The following is a 17,375-nucleotide window of genomic DNA, read 5'->3' on the forward strand; positions in this document are numbered from 1 at the left end:
GCGACAACGCGTGTCTTTCAAGAAAGTTGTACAGACACCGGATGTTAAGACTATCACTTTGTTATCTACGGAAGCCTATAAGTGTAAAAAAACACTAATTCAGAAACCTTAGTAATCTTGATATTGGATTATATTCCTTCAAATTTTCCACTTTTAAAGGTTTTCAGGGGCACTGAAAACGGAAATAACCATTTATATATACGGCAAACGAAACTAGTAGTTTCCAAGATAAAAAATTTTACAAATGGTCACAAAGTGGGGGGTCACTTTTCTATAATAATGTGACGTCAAATGGGCACCCACTTTATGGCCACATTGCAATGAACAGATTTGGCCGTAATTTTAAAGGAATTTTCGAGGGTGTCCGACTTCCAAAGGGAGATAACTTATCGTCCTTTTTTTTAATGTTGGCGCCTTTACGCTATCGTACATGAAAACTGGGATTTTTTTATTTTTGGATTTACACGGATTACGAAATGACGAAGATATGCAATGTAAATTTTTTTTTTTAATATCTTAAAGAAATACCTGAATTTTTTATTTATTATACTATAAATCTGCATTATATGGTTTCGTCTTTTTTCTTTTTTATATCGAAAAAAAGGAAACCAGGAATTAAATATAAAAATATACACTGACCGAAAAATAATGACTGGAAAATTCTAAACAAAAATTAAGCTTCCATGTAAAAAAAAAAAAAAAAAAAAAAACACGTGGTTATCGAAAAAAGAAGAATTTACATTTTGGACTTTACCGGTATATTTACAGATAAGTGATATTTTTTTGTTGTTTTAAATTTGAAGATTTTATTTATTGATGTTTTATCTTCAATTTGTGATATATAAAACGTGTCAACCAAAATTAATTATTAAAATTCTCATAGACATTTCAAAATGGGGGGGGGTGAATTTATAAAACAACGTTTGTCTAAAATATTATATTCAGTTTATCGGAAAGAGCATAAAGTTTTACATTCACCCTGAAAAAAAACGTAATAATTGAACGAATAGGAAAATTTTGATAGATTTTTAAAGTTTAAAAATTGAAAAATATTCATCTCATAAAAATCAATTGATTTCATTACGTAACAAAATGGCTCCCTGAGCGCACGCACGCACTTTGTAAACACTGTTTTTTAAAAAATGAAAAATAATATTTCTATTATTTTTTAAACAACTTAAATAGTTTATTTTGGAAGCATATTCTATAAAGAAAATAAATAACCCACTTTAGAAAGAGAAATTACGAGTTTTCTATATTTTATTCGCAGTTTTCTGTTAGGGGTGTCAAAAATTCCCCCAAAATTCTGATACTGCTAGATACACCCTCCCCTGACTATCTAACAGCCATATGCTAGATAGCTAGATAACTTAATTCGGCAAAGGGTTGATATGCCGTAAAATAAAACAGCACAAACAATATGAAAATTGTTTAAAGAAACTCAAATTGCTTCCGTAATTGTCAACCTCCACATTCGTCACATCACCCGTCCATCATCATCAACAGACACTCATTTTAGCGATAAGAAATCTCCAAAGTAAAAATTCATCACCAGCTCAAGGGAGATAACTCAGAATTCTAGTTCAAGGGCAATAACTCATAATTATGTATAACTTAGTAGTTAACTCAAAAAAAATTTCAAGTTTAATTTCTTTAAAAAATAAATAAATAATAAAATCAAATAAAAAACTATAGCCCTAAGATATTTATAAGTGCTTGAACAAGCTGAAATAAATTTTTAAAAAGACCTTGATAGTCTCTTTTAATATTATTGAGTATTTCATAAACAAAAAAAAAATTACAATGATTTATCCAATAAATAGGTACGGGCAAAAATAAACGAATAAAGATAGGGGGACATAGTTTTGAAAGCCGATTTATCATAATTTTTTTGTAAGTTTCCGACTACTTTTTCATTGTATTTGAAAGATTAAGGACTAAACTTAATTTCCAAAGAAAAAAAATATTTGTACACGTGAAAAATGTTTTCACGGCGAGCTAACCAATTCAGCTAAATTTTGAAGTTAAATAAATTCATTGTAAAAATCCTTTTAGAGATAAATATTAATTTTCTGGGTCTATTTCAAAGATAATTAGTAAAGTAAAATTTTAAGATATTGAATTAAATTTTAAAAAAAAAAACACCTTGTTTGCACAAAAAATAGCTGAATTAGCTCCAAAACCGAGTGTTTTTGCCGTTTACAAAAAGCACAACAAACCGTACTTTTGGAAATACGGAATATACGGAGGCTCAAAATCTGAGAGAGTCGAAAAGCTGTCTGAGAATGACGTCATGTAATTAAAAGGAAGGAGGGGTGCTGGGTTTCTCCCCACCCCCCAGACGTGCATACGTACATTTACATTGTAAACGATTAGCAGTGTCAGAAATTTCGTGAAAATAGTGAATAATTCCACCCCATCTTTCCAAGCTTATAACTCCTCGAAAAATGTAATTCAAGCCCTAATTTTTTTTTCAATAAAGGAGCAAGGACCAAGGTTTTATTAAAAAAAAAAAAAAAAAAACAATGTATTTTTTTTTTTTTTTTTTAAAAAGGTTTTAAACTTCGGACTTTACAGGTAAATTTCTAAAAAAGCGATTTTTTTTTTGTTTTAAATTTGAATATATTATTTATTGACCTTTTCTCTTCAATTTGTGATATATAAAACTCCACGACATAAATTAATTATTTACTTTTTAATAGACATTTCAAAATGAGAGGCGTGAATTATTCGACCCCCAATCTTTCTAAGCTTATAACTCATCGAAAAATGTAATTCAAGCCCTAATTTTTTTTTTTCAATTAAAGGAGCAAGGACCAAGGTTTCATTAAAAAAAAAAAAAGACAAAAAAGAAACAATGTGTTCTTATAAAATAAGGTTTTAAACTTCGGACTTAACAGGTAAATTTCTAAAAAAGCGATTTTTTTTTTTGTTTTAAATTTGAATATATTATTTATTGACCTTTTCTCTTCAATTTGTGATATATAAAACTCCACGACATAAATTAATTATTTACTTTTTAAGAGAAAGTTGAAAATGGGTGACACTTGGGGGGGGCGTGAATTTAAAAAAAAACGTTTGTCTAAAATATTATATTCGGTTTATTGGAAAGAACATAAAATTTCACATTGACCCTGAAAATATTGTAAAAATAGAATCAATAGAAAAATTTTGATAGATTTTTAAAATTTAAAAATTGAAAAATATTGAGTTTAAAAATTGAAAAATATTGAGTTTAAAAATTCATTACTGTTTTAAAAAAAAAAAAAAAATTTTATTACTTTTAAAACAACTGTAATAGTTTATTTTGGAAGTATAATCCATAAAGAAAATAAATAACCCACTTTTAACAGAGAAATTACGAGATTTTTATATTGTATTCGCAGTTTCGTGTTAGGGGTGTCAAAAATTCCTACAAAAATTCTGATACTGCTAGTAAACGATTGTATAAATTTTACCATTTTTTAATTTAATTATTTTTCTATGTTCCTGCTTTTAAATTAATTTTTTTTATTTTTAATTATTTGCCAATATTATACAAAAATTATGTTACACCGAAAGTTTCACATTCTTGCAAACAAGGAAATTATTAAAATCTTGCATATAAAAATTATGCGAAATGTGTAATTTAAAAAAAAAGTAGAAACATTTTTGCTATTATAATTTTGTGTGAAAATATTAAATAAACAATGCTTAATTCAATGGTAAGATTGGTAGTTCGAGAAATTCATTTTTCTTCAAGTTATACCGAATTCATTAATACAGACTTTAGGGCTTTTTTCGTAATGTTCCTGTAAAAATTATTTTTTTTTTTTATTGTTACAAATTACGATGCTTTATTTATATAAAAAAAGCAAAAATAAATTCTTGCGTTTTTTATTTACTACTGAAAACCATAACTTTAGTAAAGGTATTTTTTGTTTAAACAAAATAATTCATTTCCACTAATATTTGAATAAAAATAATTTGTCCATTATATTCCGTGATCATCATTTAATAAATATTGAAATTTTCATTAAAATTGATTAATTTCCTGATTTTTGGTGAATTTTTAAGAAAAGGGAGGGATCAAAATGTTTATACATTTTGAGCAGCAGCATTTATTTTGCCCGTACCTACCAATAAAATAAAATATTACAAAACTTTTCATTTTACTAAGGCATGAAGCAGCCTGAATCGCTTTTGGGGAGAAATGATAGGGGTCGGTGGTCATGCAACTTTGTCAATACTTTTTAGACATTTTAAAGAAGTTTAATTTACAGAAAAGACAAATTCATGATGAGAGTGAAACAAAATTTAGAAATACTCAAAACGAAAGAAAAAAACGTAGGCTAGTCTCAAGCCTCTACTAAATGATCTATTGCTCACTGTTTTCCGATCTAAAAACAAGTAGGTCAGTCTGTAAATGGTAACGGGAACTATGTGGAATGTCAAAAAAATATATAGCTTGGGATGAAATATAGGGATGAAGTCTTTTATTTATCTGTCACTATGAGAAATATGATGAAGGTCGGAAAGTGGAATTGGAAAGTCAGCACCCCCAAAAGTGTGTGTGAGAGAGGATTGGGGGGATGGGGTGCACTGTGACACTGCAAAAATGCCTGGGCAGCCTATCTGTATCCCCCAGTAGATGCGCTTCAGGCGATTAGCAATAAATTAACCCCTTCTCAAAGAGAGAAGTAAAAGCCTGAGAGGGTAGACCTCTTAAAACTGCAGAGAACCAACTTCATACCACAATTAACAGGGAAAAAGTTATTCCCAGATGTTGTATCATCCAGTTTAGTGTGTTAGATTATGCACACATGGGTTAAAATGAATAAAAATCCTCTGTTAAGAAGCACGGTGAAAATGAAATTCAACACGTGACAGTTAAAAGATCAGACATGTGCAGAATCTCTATCTTCGACAACTAGAGACTTTTTTTTACTTGGGAGTCACCATTTATCAAGGCCTGAAAATCACTCAAGGATAAGGGTTAATGAATTTAAGATGGTAGTGTAGTAACCGTTAATGGTGTAAATTGTGTAGAATTTGATTATTTATGGGGACAGTCCAACAAGAACTTGTTTACATTAGATTTGAAGGCTACCATGTTGTATTCAACTGAGAAGCAGGACAGCAGAACAATGTCCCAAAGGCGAGCAGTTCTGAGAAAGAAGTTTTGTTCAAGGAATCTGCATTTAGATTTAGCCACAGATAGAGAGCGGGGGAAATTGTTTATAGTGGTTGTAGCTAGTTGAGTGTTTTTTTGTGAAAGTTTGGCAAGGGGGAACCATGGACTGGAGTTCAGTCAAGCACTTGCCATGAAAATAATAATAGAGCAGAGAGAGGCTCGTAACGTCTCTTCTGTGGGAAAGAGGTTGCAGGGAAGAGAAAAGGTTTCGAAGCCGGTTTTGAGCTCTAGCAAGCTGGATAGGGCACGCCAAGTAGCTCTTGCCCAGATGTAGCAACAGTACTCCATTTGAGAGCATACCTGGTTCTTATACAGATAGAGAATTGGATCAACAGTGAGAAACCTACTGGAGCGGTAGAGTGATCCAATCATTTTCCCAGCGATCTTGGCAAGAGATTTCATGTATATGTTCCATTTCAGATCAGGAGTGAAGGTCAATCCCAGAAGCTTGTCAAAACATGGAGTTTCTCCAAGACGAGAGCCATTCATTTCAATTGGGGTGTGAGGAGGGGTCAAAGTGATTATGATGAAAAGAGAAACCAAGGTTTTGGATGCTATAAAGTTAACCAGCCACCTTTTCCCCCATTGCACCATGTTCTTAAGATCCTAAGAGAGAGAATCAGAAAGATCTTGGTCATTGTTGTCCTTTGAAATGTTGCCATAAATGATGGTGTCGTCCACATAAATGTCTACGGATGATCTAAGAATGCGATTTGGGAGATCATTGATGAGGATTAGGAAGAGAATTAAGCCTAGGATGGAACCTATGGATGTGCTCAATTTTCAAACGTCCATATTATGGCCATAGTAAAATGAGCAAATTTTGCAGAAATTGGAAATTATTTTTTAAATTTTTGTATTATTTGGATTATTTTACTCATCTTGATAGTTTTTTATCCACAGCGTTTCTGCCAATGTAACCTCCGGTCATCTTCAGGTGCATTCACATTGGATGTTATTGGTGAATGGTGAAAAATAGTGCCAAGTCTATTTAATGTTTTTTTCATAAATCCAGGTCGATTCTGTTTTTTTTGTGATGTTTGTATATTTTTGAGATGAGGATTGATCATTATTTTTTGTTTTATTTGGATTATTGCTCTCATCTTGGTTGTTTCTTTCACAATGTTTCGGCTGACGTAATCTCCAACTATCTTCAGGTGCATTTACCAATATCCAGTGTGAATGCACCTGAAGACGGTCAGAGGTTACATCGCCTTAAACATCATGAAAAAAACAACCAAGATGAGAACAATAGTCCAAATAATCCAAATAAAACAAAAAATAATTTTTTTGTTTTAAATCTATTATATTTTTTTTTCTAGACAACTTCAATCAGTTTTAACTAGAAAATTTGAAATCAAGAAAAGAACACTAAATGCATACGTGGGGAGCAAGAGACAGGGAGTCATTCTTTGGTGAAACCAAAAGTCATCTAACTCACTTATAGTAATGAATAATTTGAAGTCTCAGTTTTCATAATGCATGGTAAAATTAACATTTTCAATTTTCAGAGATAGCTGTTATAATAGGGAAAAGCAAGGCCAGACTAGATGAAAAGAGGAAGACAGAAAAAAAAGGAAGACAGAAAAAAAGGGAAAGAGAAAGAGAGGGGAAAAAGAGAAAAAAATAAATTGTGTCAAAAAAATAAAAAACAACTTATATCCATGGAAGGCTCCCATAATTTAAAGTAAAAATGTAGAATTTCAGCTAAGAGCTCAAATTTCTACGTATAAGAAAAATATTATAATCTGACACACTTACCTAAACCTCCGCACCTTGTAAAGCATTTTCATTTTAGAAGAGCAGAGAAATGTTGTTCAAAAACAAAATGGCAGCATAAATCCAGAGAAGCTTTAAATTGTAAAAGCTTACAAGTTTGCGAGCTGGTCTCTACTTTATCGTTATTTTCATGGCAAGTGCTCACTTTCACGAAAAACACTCATCTAGTTGCAACCACTATCAATAATTCCCCCCACTCTTTATTTATGCCTAAACCTAAATGTAGATTTAATGAACAAAGCTTCTTTCTTAGAACTGCATGCCCAGGAAACTTTCCCATTTCTTTGATTTCCAGCTGACTACAACATGGTCATCTTCAAGTCCAACGTAAACAAGTTCTCGATGAGTCGTTCCCCTTAAGTAATCCAATTTACCAATGTTCCACTACTAACAATTACTACGATATTGTCCCATTGACTCTTTTGCTCAGGTGGCCTTCGGGCCTTGATAAGTGGTGACTCCTTAGTAAAAAAATAGAGTTTCCAATAGGTAACCAATCCAAAGAAGTCCTGAGATGTGTGAAGACGAAAAGTTAGAGACACAAATTCTAAATGTACTATATTTTATGGAGTGATACGGTTTCTGATTCGTTAGTAGCAGACGATAGTTTCATCTGATTGATCAGTTCTTATCATCCCATTTTATATATAGAACCTTCCAATTTTTGGCAATCATACCCTCATCAGTATATTAAAAATATTGCAACAGGAAATTTGAAAGATGGGGGTGCTTATTGTTATTCAGTCTCCAGGGAACACCACTTGTTTTCACCAATGAGATACCACTGGTAACAACTGGTGAGAACTGGTAAGTCATAGTAATAATAATAAATTACAGTGGGTTTCTGTATTTTTAAATGTCTACTACGTTTAAATCAGAACAAAATTAGTTTGCAAAATCTCGTTAAGTTTAAAAAAAAAAGAAAAAGACATTTGATTCTTTCTCTCCTTTTCTTTTTCAGCTACAGATTAAATTGGGGGTTGATCTGGGTTTAGTGCTGCTAGTTTCACTCATCAAAGAGAAGTGATGTGTACAGCTCATGCTCTTCATAACCCCTCTTTCCCAGGTGTAGTGATACTCGCGGGGTCATTGCCTGGCTCCTCAGACAGGAGACCACTTGCACATGGCCTCTCTTACATTACTGTATCCATAGCAACACCTTCACGTGGTGCCCTCGTTTTCACTGAGCTTGTTTTGTCATGATGCGACCATGCAGTACAACTGGGAAAAGACAAGGACAGTCCGTAAAACCTATGATATAAGGACCTCACTATCTCCCAGCTTGCTAGGCCATGGCAGCTGAACCCCGGATGTAAAGGGTGGAGCTAGTATTGCACTCACTGCACTCCACGTAAAAAGCTCCATTGGGCAAGCCAAAGGACACATCCACATCTTCGACCCATAGGTTAAATTGCTTTACTGACTGTGATGATATTTCTTTTTGTTCAGAATGAACTATTTCAATCATTTCCTTTCTTTATCATCTTTAACTGCTAATAAACAGAGAGAAAGAGCGACAGAAGCGAGAGTAATATACAATGTATAGATTTAAAGCAGAGAGGAGGCAATATATAACAATTCTATTATTATTACTACTAATAATAATAATATTACTCCTGCTACTGCATTCACGGTCAACCACCATAGATAAGACAAAAAGAAAATGAAACAACAGGATATAAAAAAAACACTGTCCCCCAACTTCAAAGGTGATATCAACATAAAATAAAACCACACACAATGAAAAACAAAACAAAATATACAATCAAGTTAAACAGAACACAATAATAATGAAGAAATCAAATTCATTATCAAACCTAGCTGTACTTACCTGTCATTGCCCAGGTAACAGTGAACCCAGCTTCGTTTATAATTTTTTTTTTTTTTTTTTTTTTTTTCGCAAAACCATTTTTTTTAAAACTTATACATTAAAACAAAATAATTTTCAGGTGTGAGGGACACAACTCTTTATGATTCATAAATCACAATTAAGGTGTAAGGGAGACAACTCAAAATTAAGAGTGACTCTTATTGTTAGATTTCATTTTTCAATTAAAATGTTCCATAATAATAAGAGTTGTCTGGGCTGGACTAAATAATTTTGAAAGTAAACTGAAGCAACGTATGCTATATTGCAAATAACAAAATACAACAATATAAATGAATGCAGACAAGTTGGTACTTATGTAGTGTAAAAAAAAAACACTAAAAAAATTAAGATAAAGAAAAATCTCAAAATACTCATTATGGAATGAAGTTATCATAAAAAATATCGTTATATTTAATCAAGTTGTTTTATTTTATAGACGAAAAACAAAAATTTAGTGAGAGTGATCACAACAAAACCATCTTGGCAATTCCAACTACGAGAAGGGAGGTGCCAGGGGAGATTAAATGCTTGAAGTTTGCCAAAATTTGCCAAGATTATTTTTATCGTTATGAATAATTTTAAGTATCCTTTATTCTTTGTTTCTTGGGGTTTTTTCTTTCAAAAAATCGTTTCAAAATTTATTAATAAAATTAGAACTTCATGTGCATTTTGGCAAAATTCAAGAATTAGATGGAGTTATCTCCCCTGGTGCCCTCTTCTAGTAAAATGGCTCCATCACAATCAGTTTCACTAAAATGTTTTTTCTCTGTAAAAAAAAAAAAACTACTTGATCAAATTAAGCAATTTTTTTAATGAGAACTTCATTCCATGATGGCATGTACATTAATAGCTGGTTGGTTGTTTTTGTTTTACAGCATATCAACCCTTTTCAGGTTAGTTAATGTAAAATACAATTATTTTGAAGAACAATTTTTTAATAGAATATATATTTTTTCAAGTCGATTTCTATTTAACCCATAGTTTGGACCCTAACAGGTACTACCACTCTGGGTCAGAGTAGACCTGGGAGCAATGGCAATTAAAGAGTGGCTCCACACTCCCCAAAGCTCGCAAGCTGGCACCTTACCATGGGATATAGTTTAAGGTCATATCCAGGACCTGTACATTAACAGAGATTTTTTTTATCTCCATTTTTAAATGTCTTTGCTAAACTGCATAAGTACCAACAAAGTTTGATTTATCAGCTTAAATGCTATCTAGGTCTGATCTGGAAAAAGCAAGAAGATAACTATAGAAGATACTAGAAGTATTCCAATAGCGTTGCCTATGTTTAGATATTTTACTAATCAAGAGAATTTTTTTACAAAAATATAATTTCTAATATAATAATGCTTACAGTTTTTGCTTTGAAAAAAAAAAGTTAAAAATAGCATTTGCAATATGAGGTCAAGAAATAAAAAAAATACTGTTAGCACAATTGTGTTTTGAAGAAAAAAATAATTTTACAAATAAATAATTTTTGGATTTTTATTTTGGATTTTTAATGTTGAAGTGATGACGTTCTCTGCAGTTTTGTACACTTTTCAAGTTATATTCTAAATTAACCTTACAGTAAAAATGTTAAAATTAAAAAGATTTTAATTCTTAAAAATATCAATAAAAATAATTATCTAAATACTTAAATTCTTTCTTTTAATTACATTCTTAATTGGAACATTATTTTTTAAATTTTATTTCTGTTTCATGAAACAAATAAAACCTATTTTAAAAAAAAAAAAAATTTGTTTCTTTACATTCTAGTTTTTTTGTTTGTTTTTTTTACTCATCTTCACTCCTAACAAGGAGTATCACTTGGACGTAAGGGGCTACTAATTGGGACCATGCCTAAGAAAGATTAAGATGTTGCTTTATGTTACATTTGAACTTCTGCATACCAGTACAGTCAGGGAAGCAGGTAGCAAGAAGTGAATTCCAAAGTTTAGCTATTCAAGAGAAGAAACTATTAGAGCAGAAAGCTTTCTAGTATTTAGGGACCTCAACAGTGAAGGGGTGTGATTTTGTTGCTAAGCAGGTTTGTCAGGAATATGTATGCCAAGGGGGCACAAGTGCAATGTGTTCATCAGAGCACATTTCATTAAAATATTTGTAAAAAAAAGGCACAGAGATGCAACATTGCAGCAATGGGACAGGGGTGGGAGCTTAGTTGATAAAGTGGGACTTATTAGATTGAAGACTCTTTTTTGGATCCTATCAAAGAGGGAGAAACTAGTGGTAGATGCACCAACCCAGATGTGGCAACAATACTTTATGCATGGGCGAATGGTGGCCTCGTAAAAGTACAGGATACTCTCGGGTTTGAGTAGCTTTTTAGCACACGCCAACGTTTCTCGCAGCAACCTTCGCAATATCCTCAATGTATTTTTTCCAGTTCATATTTCCTGTGAATGTTTGAAGGAAAAATTCTCAAGTAGGATGTTATTTGTCATGGATATCGATGGTGGGAGAGGCTTCTTGTAATCGTTAAAGGAGAGCAGCTTAGTCTTACCAGCATTAAATTACGGACCCATTCCACTACGGTCTGGAGATAATTTTCTAATGATTCTTCCATTGTCTTAGATTTATGTACATCCATTCTTCCCTCTTGCATGTTATAGAGCATTGTATCATCTGCAAATATACCCATCTTGGACACAATATTATCAAGGATGTTGTTAATGAATATCAGGAATAATAGTGGTCCAAGGATCAATCCCTGAGGCACTCCTGCATTAATATTATGCTGCTTGAATATACATCCATCAATGACAACCTGGATAGTCCTATTGTCTAAGAAGGATCTAATTATATTTAGTGTACGTCCAGTTATACCGTACAATTTAATTTTCATTAGCAGCTCTTCATGCCAGACTTTATCAACTGTCTTGGATATATCAAAGGCTACAGCCCTAGCTTTGCTCACCTTATTCAGTGCATGGCATATGGGTTCAGAGATGAATGTTAAAATACTAAACCTTCCAGCCAATCATATAGCCTGTGAATGTTAAGCAAAGGAGTTTGAAGGAAGAATGCTCAGGTAGAGAGTTATTTGTCATGGATATTCATGGTTGGAGAGGTTTCTTGTAATTGTTAAAGAAGAGCAGCTTAGTCTTACTAGCATTAAATGTTACCATCAATTTCCGACCCCATTCCACAACGGTCTGGAGGTCATTTATCAGTTACTACCTAACAATTGCTTCAAGTTACCCGACATAGAATCGATGGAAAATTTTCATGGTGTCTTTAGATTCTGTGAAAAATTTAACTCTCTTTGAAACTTATTTGAATGTTCTGTTAAAATATTGATTTCTATAACACACAAACAAACATTGACTTTATATATAGAGAAGGTATGTAAGAAGTACTCACGTTGATGGTCTACCGGAACTTGATGGAGTAGGTTCATCTGCTTCCTCTCGTGGTCTCTTTTGACTCTCTCCACTGGTTCCGGGTGACCCTGCTGATGGCCATCCAAATATGAGGCCATAGACAAAGTTCCACAACATAAGCAAAGGGGCAAAGATTATATTCAAAATACCGGTCGACGAATCTGCTGTACGAGCGATAGCATTCTTTTGCTGAAAACAAAATAAAAATTAAGGATTTTTGTGAAAAACGGAGCTGATATATTTTTTGTGACAAGTCTAAACATAAAGTTAAGTAATTTCTGGACGCTATAATAATATTAAATAACAGAATAATTGTTTGATTCGATTTGCCTGTCTTTATGACACATCATTCCTTTTTATACAATACATCATGATAGCGGATGGTACTGCATGTGTGACTGAACCAAGAGCAAGGCCCATACTCATTTGCATAAGCGTGGGCCTTGGGGGCATAAAACATGGTGAATTTTTTAGTGTAGGGAGTCTTGGTTATTGAATCAGGTAGATCGTCATTTCGGTGTTGACTGCCATTCTAAAAGCAGAAGAGGAAGCAGTAGAAGATGATAAAACAGAAAAGTCTTGGCATTATTCAAACTAAAACTCGTACCAGAATATAATTTTATTTTCGACTGATTGAAAAGAATGAATCTGATTTGCAAACTCACAGAAGTTGACAAAGTCGAGCAAGTAACCCTAACCCTTGCAACAAAGTATACACCAGAGAGTACCAACACAACCTTGCCCATGCAGAAAGGAGTGTAGACAATGTGTGTTGAGGCGAATATCATGACGGCAGATGTAGAAATGGCAATGCAGGGTGTGACTGGACCAAAAGTGAGGTCAATATTTATTTACATAAACGTGGGCCTCTGAATTTCTGAGTGGAGGGAGTCTTGGTAGCTGTGTCAGGCAGATTCACACATGTTCATTTCAGTTGACTGCCATTGTAGAAGAAATAGACAAGGAACATGTAGAAGACGACAAAACAAAAAATTCAGCACAATAGCATATCATTCCTATTTGGAATAGTATATCATTTTTTTTTTTTGATCGATCTAATAATAAAACTAGAATGGATCTATTTTTAAAATGCATTAAATCAATTCATGCATTGAGTGCAACAAATGCTATTTCAAACTTAAGCTTAACAGACCAATGGACGGAGGCTCTTATATAGATGCTTAGACATATCTAAAATAAGATTTGTCCATTCAAGCTTGATAACACCAAAGAAAATGCTATTTTAAACCTTGGTATGACAGGCAAAAGAAAATGTTATCTCAATTTTAAGCTTGACAAATTGATCAAAATGCTATTTCAAACTTAAAACTGATTGTTAAAAGGCATAGCTTTTTATAAAGATTCTTGAACAAGTAAATCTTTCAAAGTATTTCATATGCACCCCCCCCCTCCCCCTAAAATATTCCTCTGGGAGCACTAGGGTCCAAATATGGATTACAGTTATTGCTTTCCAGGAATACAATTGCAAATAAAGCCCTATACAAAGATTAAGCAAATTTTCTTGAATTAAAATTTACAAATAACCCAATGCTGGTAATAATTTTGAATTTAGTTGGTTTTTTTTGTTTACAATGATATTGTTGGGTTTGGGTTTGCGTTGAATGTCCATAGAAAGCAATGATATTTTATATTTTTATTTTCTAAAATAAAGATAAAAATGAGAATATAGGGTTGAGGGCTGGGAGTATGAATACACAGAGCTTTCATTACTTCCCGAGAAATGTTGACATTACCAGATAGTAAACAGATAAATAACAACTAGTAAACAATAATAATAATAATCTGTGTTTAGCAATGAAAATTCTATTTCAAACATAAATATGATGGACCAACAGACAAAGCCTCTTATCGAAATCTTAGACGCATCTAACATGAGATATGTCCAATCAAAATTAACGAAACAGCAAAAAATCTGCGGGCATGTTTTACTATAGACCACAAATCAAAAATGTGAGAAAAAAAATACTATATAACAAATAAATGTTACCAAAGGCAAGAGAAGTCACTCTTCTACCTACCTGGATAAAATTTTGTGCCATTAACTTATTTTAAAGTGTTTATTTAATTGAAACACAAGTCATGTAGAGTTGCTAAGTTAGAATAATAACAAGATGGCTGAAATTGAGGTGGTCATCTGGGAAGTCTCAATAATCACTCAAAACACAAAAAACAAAATAATGATAGAAATCCATCCAATAAATGTCACTGTTACAGAATTAAATAAACGTTTTAAAATAAGTTAAAATACAAAAAACTTATTCAGGTATGTAGAAGAGAAACTTATGTTGCCTTTGATAACACTTATTTCTTATACATTTGTTTCTTTATTATGTTTTTAGTTTGTTGTCTACAGTAAAGCATGCCCAAAAATGCTATTTTAAACTAAAGCCTTATGCATTTTGAAATTTAAGCACAATAGACTAAAGAAGATTCTATTTCAAACCTAACACATAAAGAAATGTTAAATCGATCAATCATGGATAAGTTGGACGGTGCAAACATAGCATCACATGAAGTGTTTTGTTGTTTTTTCTTCAAGGAAGTAGCCAGCCATGCTTTCCGCACTTTTTGGACCTACTCCTTCTTTAGAGAAGTTAACCAAAATTTTTTCCCTAATTTTAAGCCAGAGACAGGCAGGCATTTGTCTCGTAAATAAATTGCCTGCTAATGTTTACTGCTTGCGAATCTATTTTGCCTGCCATTTCACAATAATTTTTTGCTTTGTACATCTATAATATTTAATTACAACCAAAATGTGGCAAAAGGTACCAAAGCTTAAAAAAAAAAAAAAAATTGGAAACATGAAAAAGTTATAATTAGAGCAATGTAAAAATTGCATTTATTAATCGGGTTGAGTAATTTAAGAAAGTAATTATTTTAAAAAACTCATAAATCAATCAAAATATTGAAATTTCACGTTATAAAAACATTTAATGTGAATTAATTGCAATTTTTAGGTCACTGTAATTATGAAAAAAAAAAAAATGAATGAAATGAAACTTTACTAAAATGAAATGTACAAAACATATTTTGAAAAATTTTTGCTACAAAAGTTTGGACCCCCTCCCCTCGGCCCTTTCTAGCTATGCCCCTAGTGTTTTTTTTGTTTTATTTTTTGTCAATATTAGTGATGTGATGACTTCAATGCAATGAACGATTCTGTTCTAAGTTCCTGGTTTCAATTCTTTTCAAATTTTTAAACTTTTAGTTATAGAGTTGCTTTTTTTTTTGATTGTAGTAAAAGTTCATGTAATCTGTGCATATATTTTTGCAAAAATGAAAATATATTTGTGGAAAAAATTGTATATGACATGAGTAGATCTTTTTAATTTTTATCAAATGTTTTCCATGTAATCGAAAATGGGAAGAGAACCAAGATGTAACTTTTTTTTTTTAAATAAAGCTAAATTTAGTTCATCGTACGTTTACAAAATGTTATTTGAATTTAATGCTTGTTAAGATACTGTAGACAGATTGATTTTTTTTTTAATATATCGTTTTACGCTAACAAAATATCATGTAATTAATTGTCATGCCAAAAATAATATATCCAAAAATTATGAAAATTCATCAAGTAGAAAGTTATTTATAGCTAAAAGTAATTTTTACAGAAAATTGAGTAAAATCGCATCGACAATCAACAATTTTCTCACTATCCAACAAACATGAGATTGTTTGCATGACAACTGAGAAGGCTAAAATGCTTGCCTGTCGGTTTGTCTCAAACTCCACATTGGACCCAGCAAACCACTCCCTCCCTGACTTTTCTTTGCAGACGCGAAACTAGATGATCTGAAAATCACCTCTTCTCAAGTGCAGGATATCATAAAAAACCTTGACACGTCAAAAGCATGTGGACCCAATCTTCTCCCGGCTTCGCTATTAAAAAAATGTTCCCATGAGGTTGCTCTAGTTCTCTCCAAACTTTACAATAAATGCCTTCACGAATCTTGCTTTCCTGATTGCTGGAAAACTGCTTCTGTGGCACCAGTTTACAAGAATTCTAGTGAAAGAACTGACCCATTAACCTCCTCCCACTTTTCGCCAAAATATTTGAGTCCATAATTAATCCAGCTCTAGTCCAACACCTTACAGCTGCTAAACTTCTAACCGATCAACAATATGGATTTAGGCAAGCCCGTTCTACAGCAGATATTCTAACTGTAATCTTTGAACGTATATACCATTCACTGGACAAAGCAGGGGAGAGTAGAGCAATAGCCCAAGATATATCTAAGGCTTTGACAGAGTTTAGCACGATGGTCTTCTCAAGAAACTCAGATCATGCAGTACTACTGGATGAATATTTAACATAATTAAATCCTTTTTAAATAAGAGAAGAATCCAGGTTGTCCTCAACAGTCGAAATCTAAACAATATGATATAAATGTGGATGTACCTCAAGGATCTATCCTTCGACCTTTATTATTCAAATATTCGTAATGACCTCCCTGATAAAATTGTCTCTGAGATGGGTATATTTGCTGATGATACCACACTCTATAACAGGCACAAGGGGAAAACAAATTAACACATATCTAAGGGAATTGCAGAGGAAGAGCTCCAATCTGTAGTGGAATGGAGACAAAAATGAATGGCCACATTCAAGGCTGTCAAGACTAAGCTTGTTTCCTTCAATAATTACAAGAAACCTTCTCAACCACCAATAGCTATGGCTAAAGATACATTACCTGAAAGTACTTCTTTCAAACTCTTCGCAGGGAACAGCTACATTGAGAGCATTGCCAGGACCATTACGAGGAAGGTGGGCTCTCACTACCATGCTAGAAAATTACTTACGCCTGAAAGTATCCTGTACCTCTGCAAGGCTATCATTTGCCCATGTATGGAGTACTGTTGTCACACTTGGGCTGGTGCATCTATTACTAGTCTCTCACTCCTGGACAGGATTCAAAAGAGAGTCACCAACCTGGTAGGTCCTGACCTGTCATCCAAGCTTCAACCTCTGTTCCATCGACAAAATGTTGCATCCCTCTACCTGTTCTACAAGTATTTTAATGGTGGATGCTCTGACAAACTACAACCTCTTGTACCGACTCGATGTAAATACCCCCAACAAGCAGCAAAATCCCACCCCTACACAGTAGAGACACTAAATGTAAGAAGACCTTCTACTCTAATAGTT

At 32.7% G+C, this 17,375-nt stretch overlaps 1 protein-coding gene across 1 annotated transcript in view; it reads right to left on the bottom strand.

Annotated features, from left to right (window-relative positions):
• Positions 1-17,375, bottom strand: part of LOC145246579 (UBX domain-containing protein 4-like) — a 107,010-nt gene that overhangs the window by 20,420 nt on the left and 69,215 nt on the right. Inside the window, exon 11 of the mRNA XM_080108190.1 lies at positions 12,189-12,397. Within this exon, the coding sequence (XP_079964316.1) occupies positions 12,189-12,397 (209 nt within the window). The remainder of the gene's footprint in view (positions 1-12,188; positions 12,398-17,375) is intronic.

The sequence above is a fragment of the Euprymna scolopes genome, chromosome 24, assembly GCF_053919585.1.
Source record: "Euprymna scolopes isolate OS-2025 chromosome 24, ASM5391958v1, whole genome shotgun sequence".
In the NCBI taxonomy this organism is placed as follows: Eukaryota; Metazoa; Mollusca; class Cephalopoda; order Sepiida; family Sepiolidae; genus Euprymna; species Euprymna scolopes.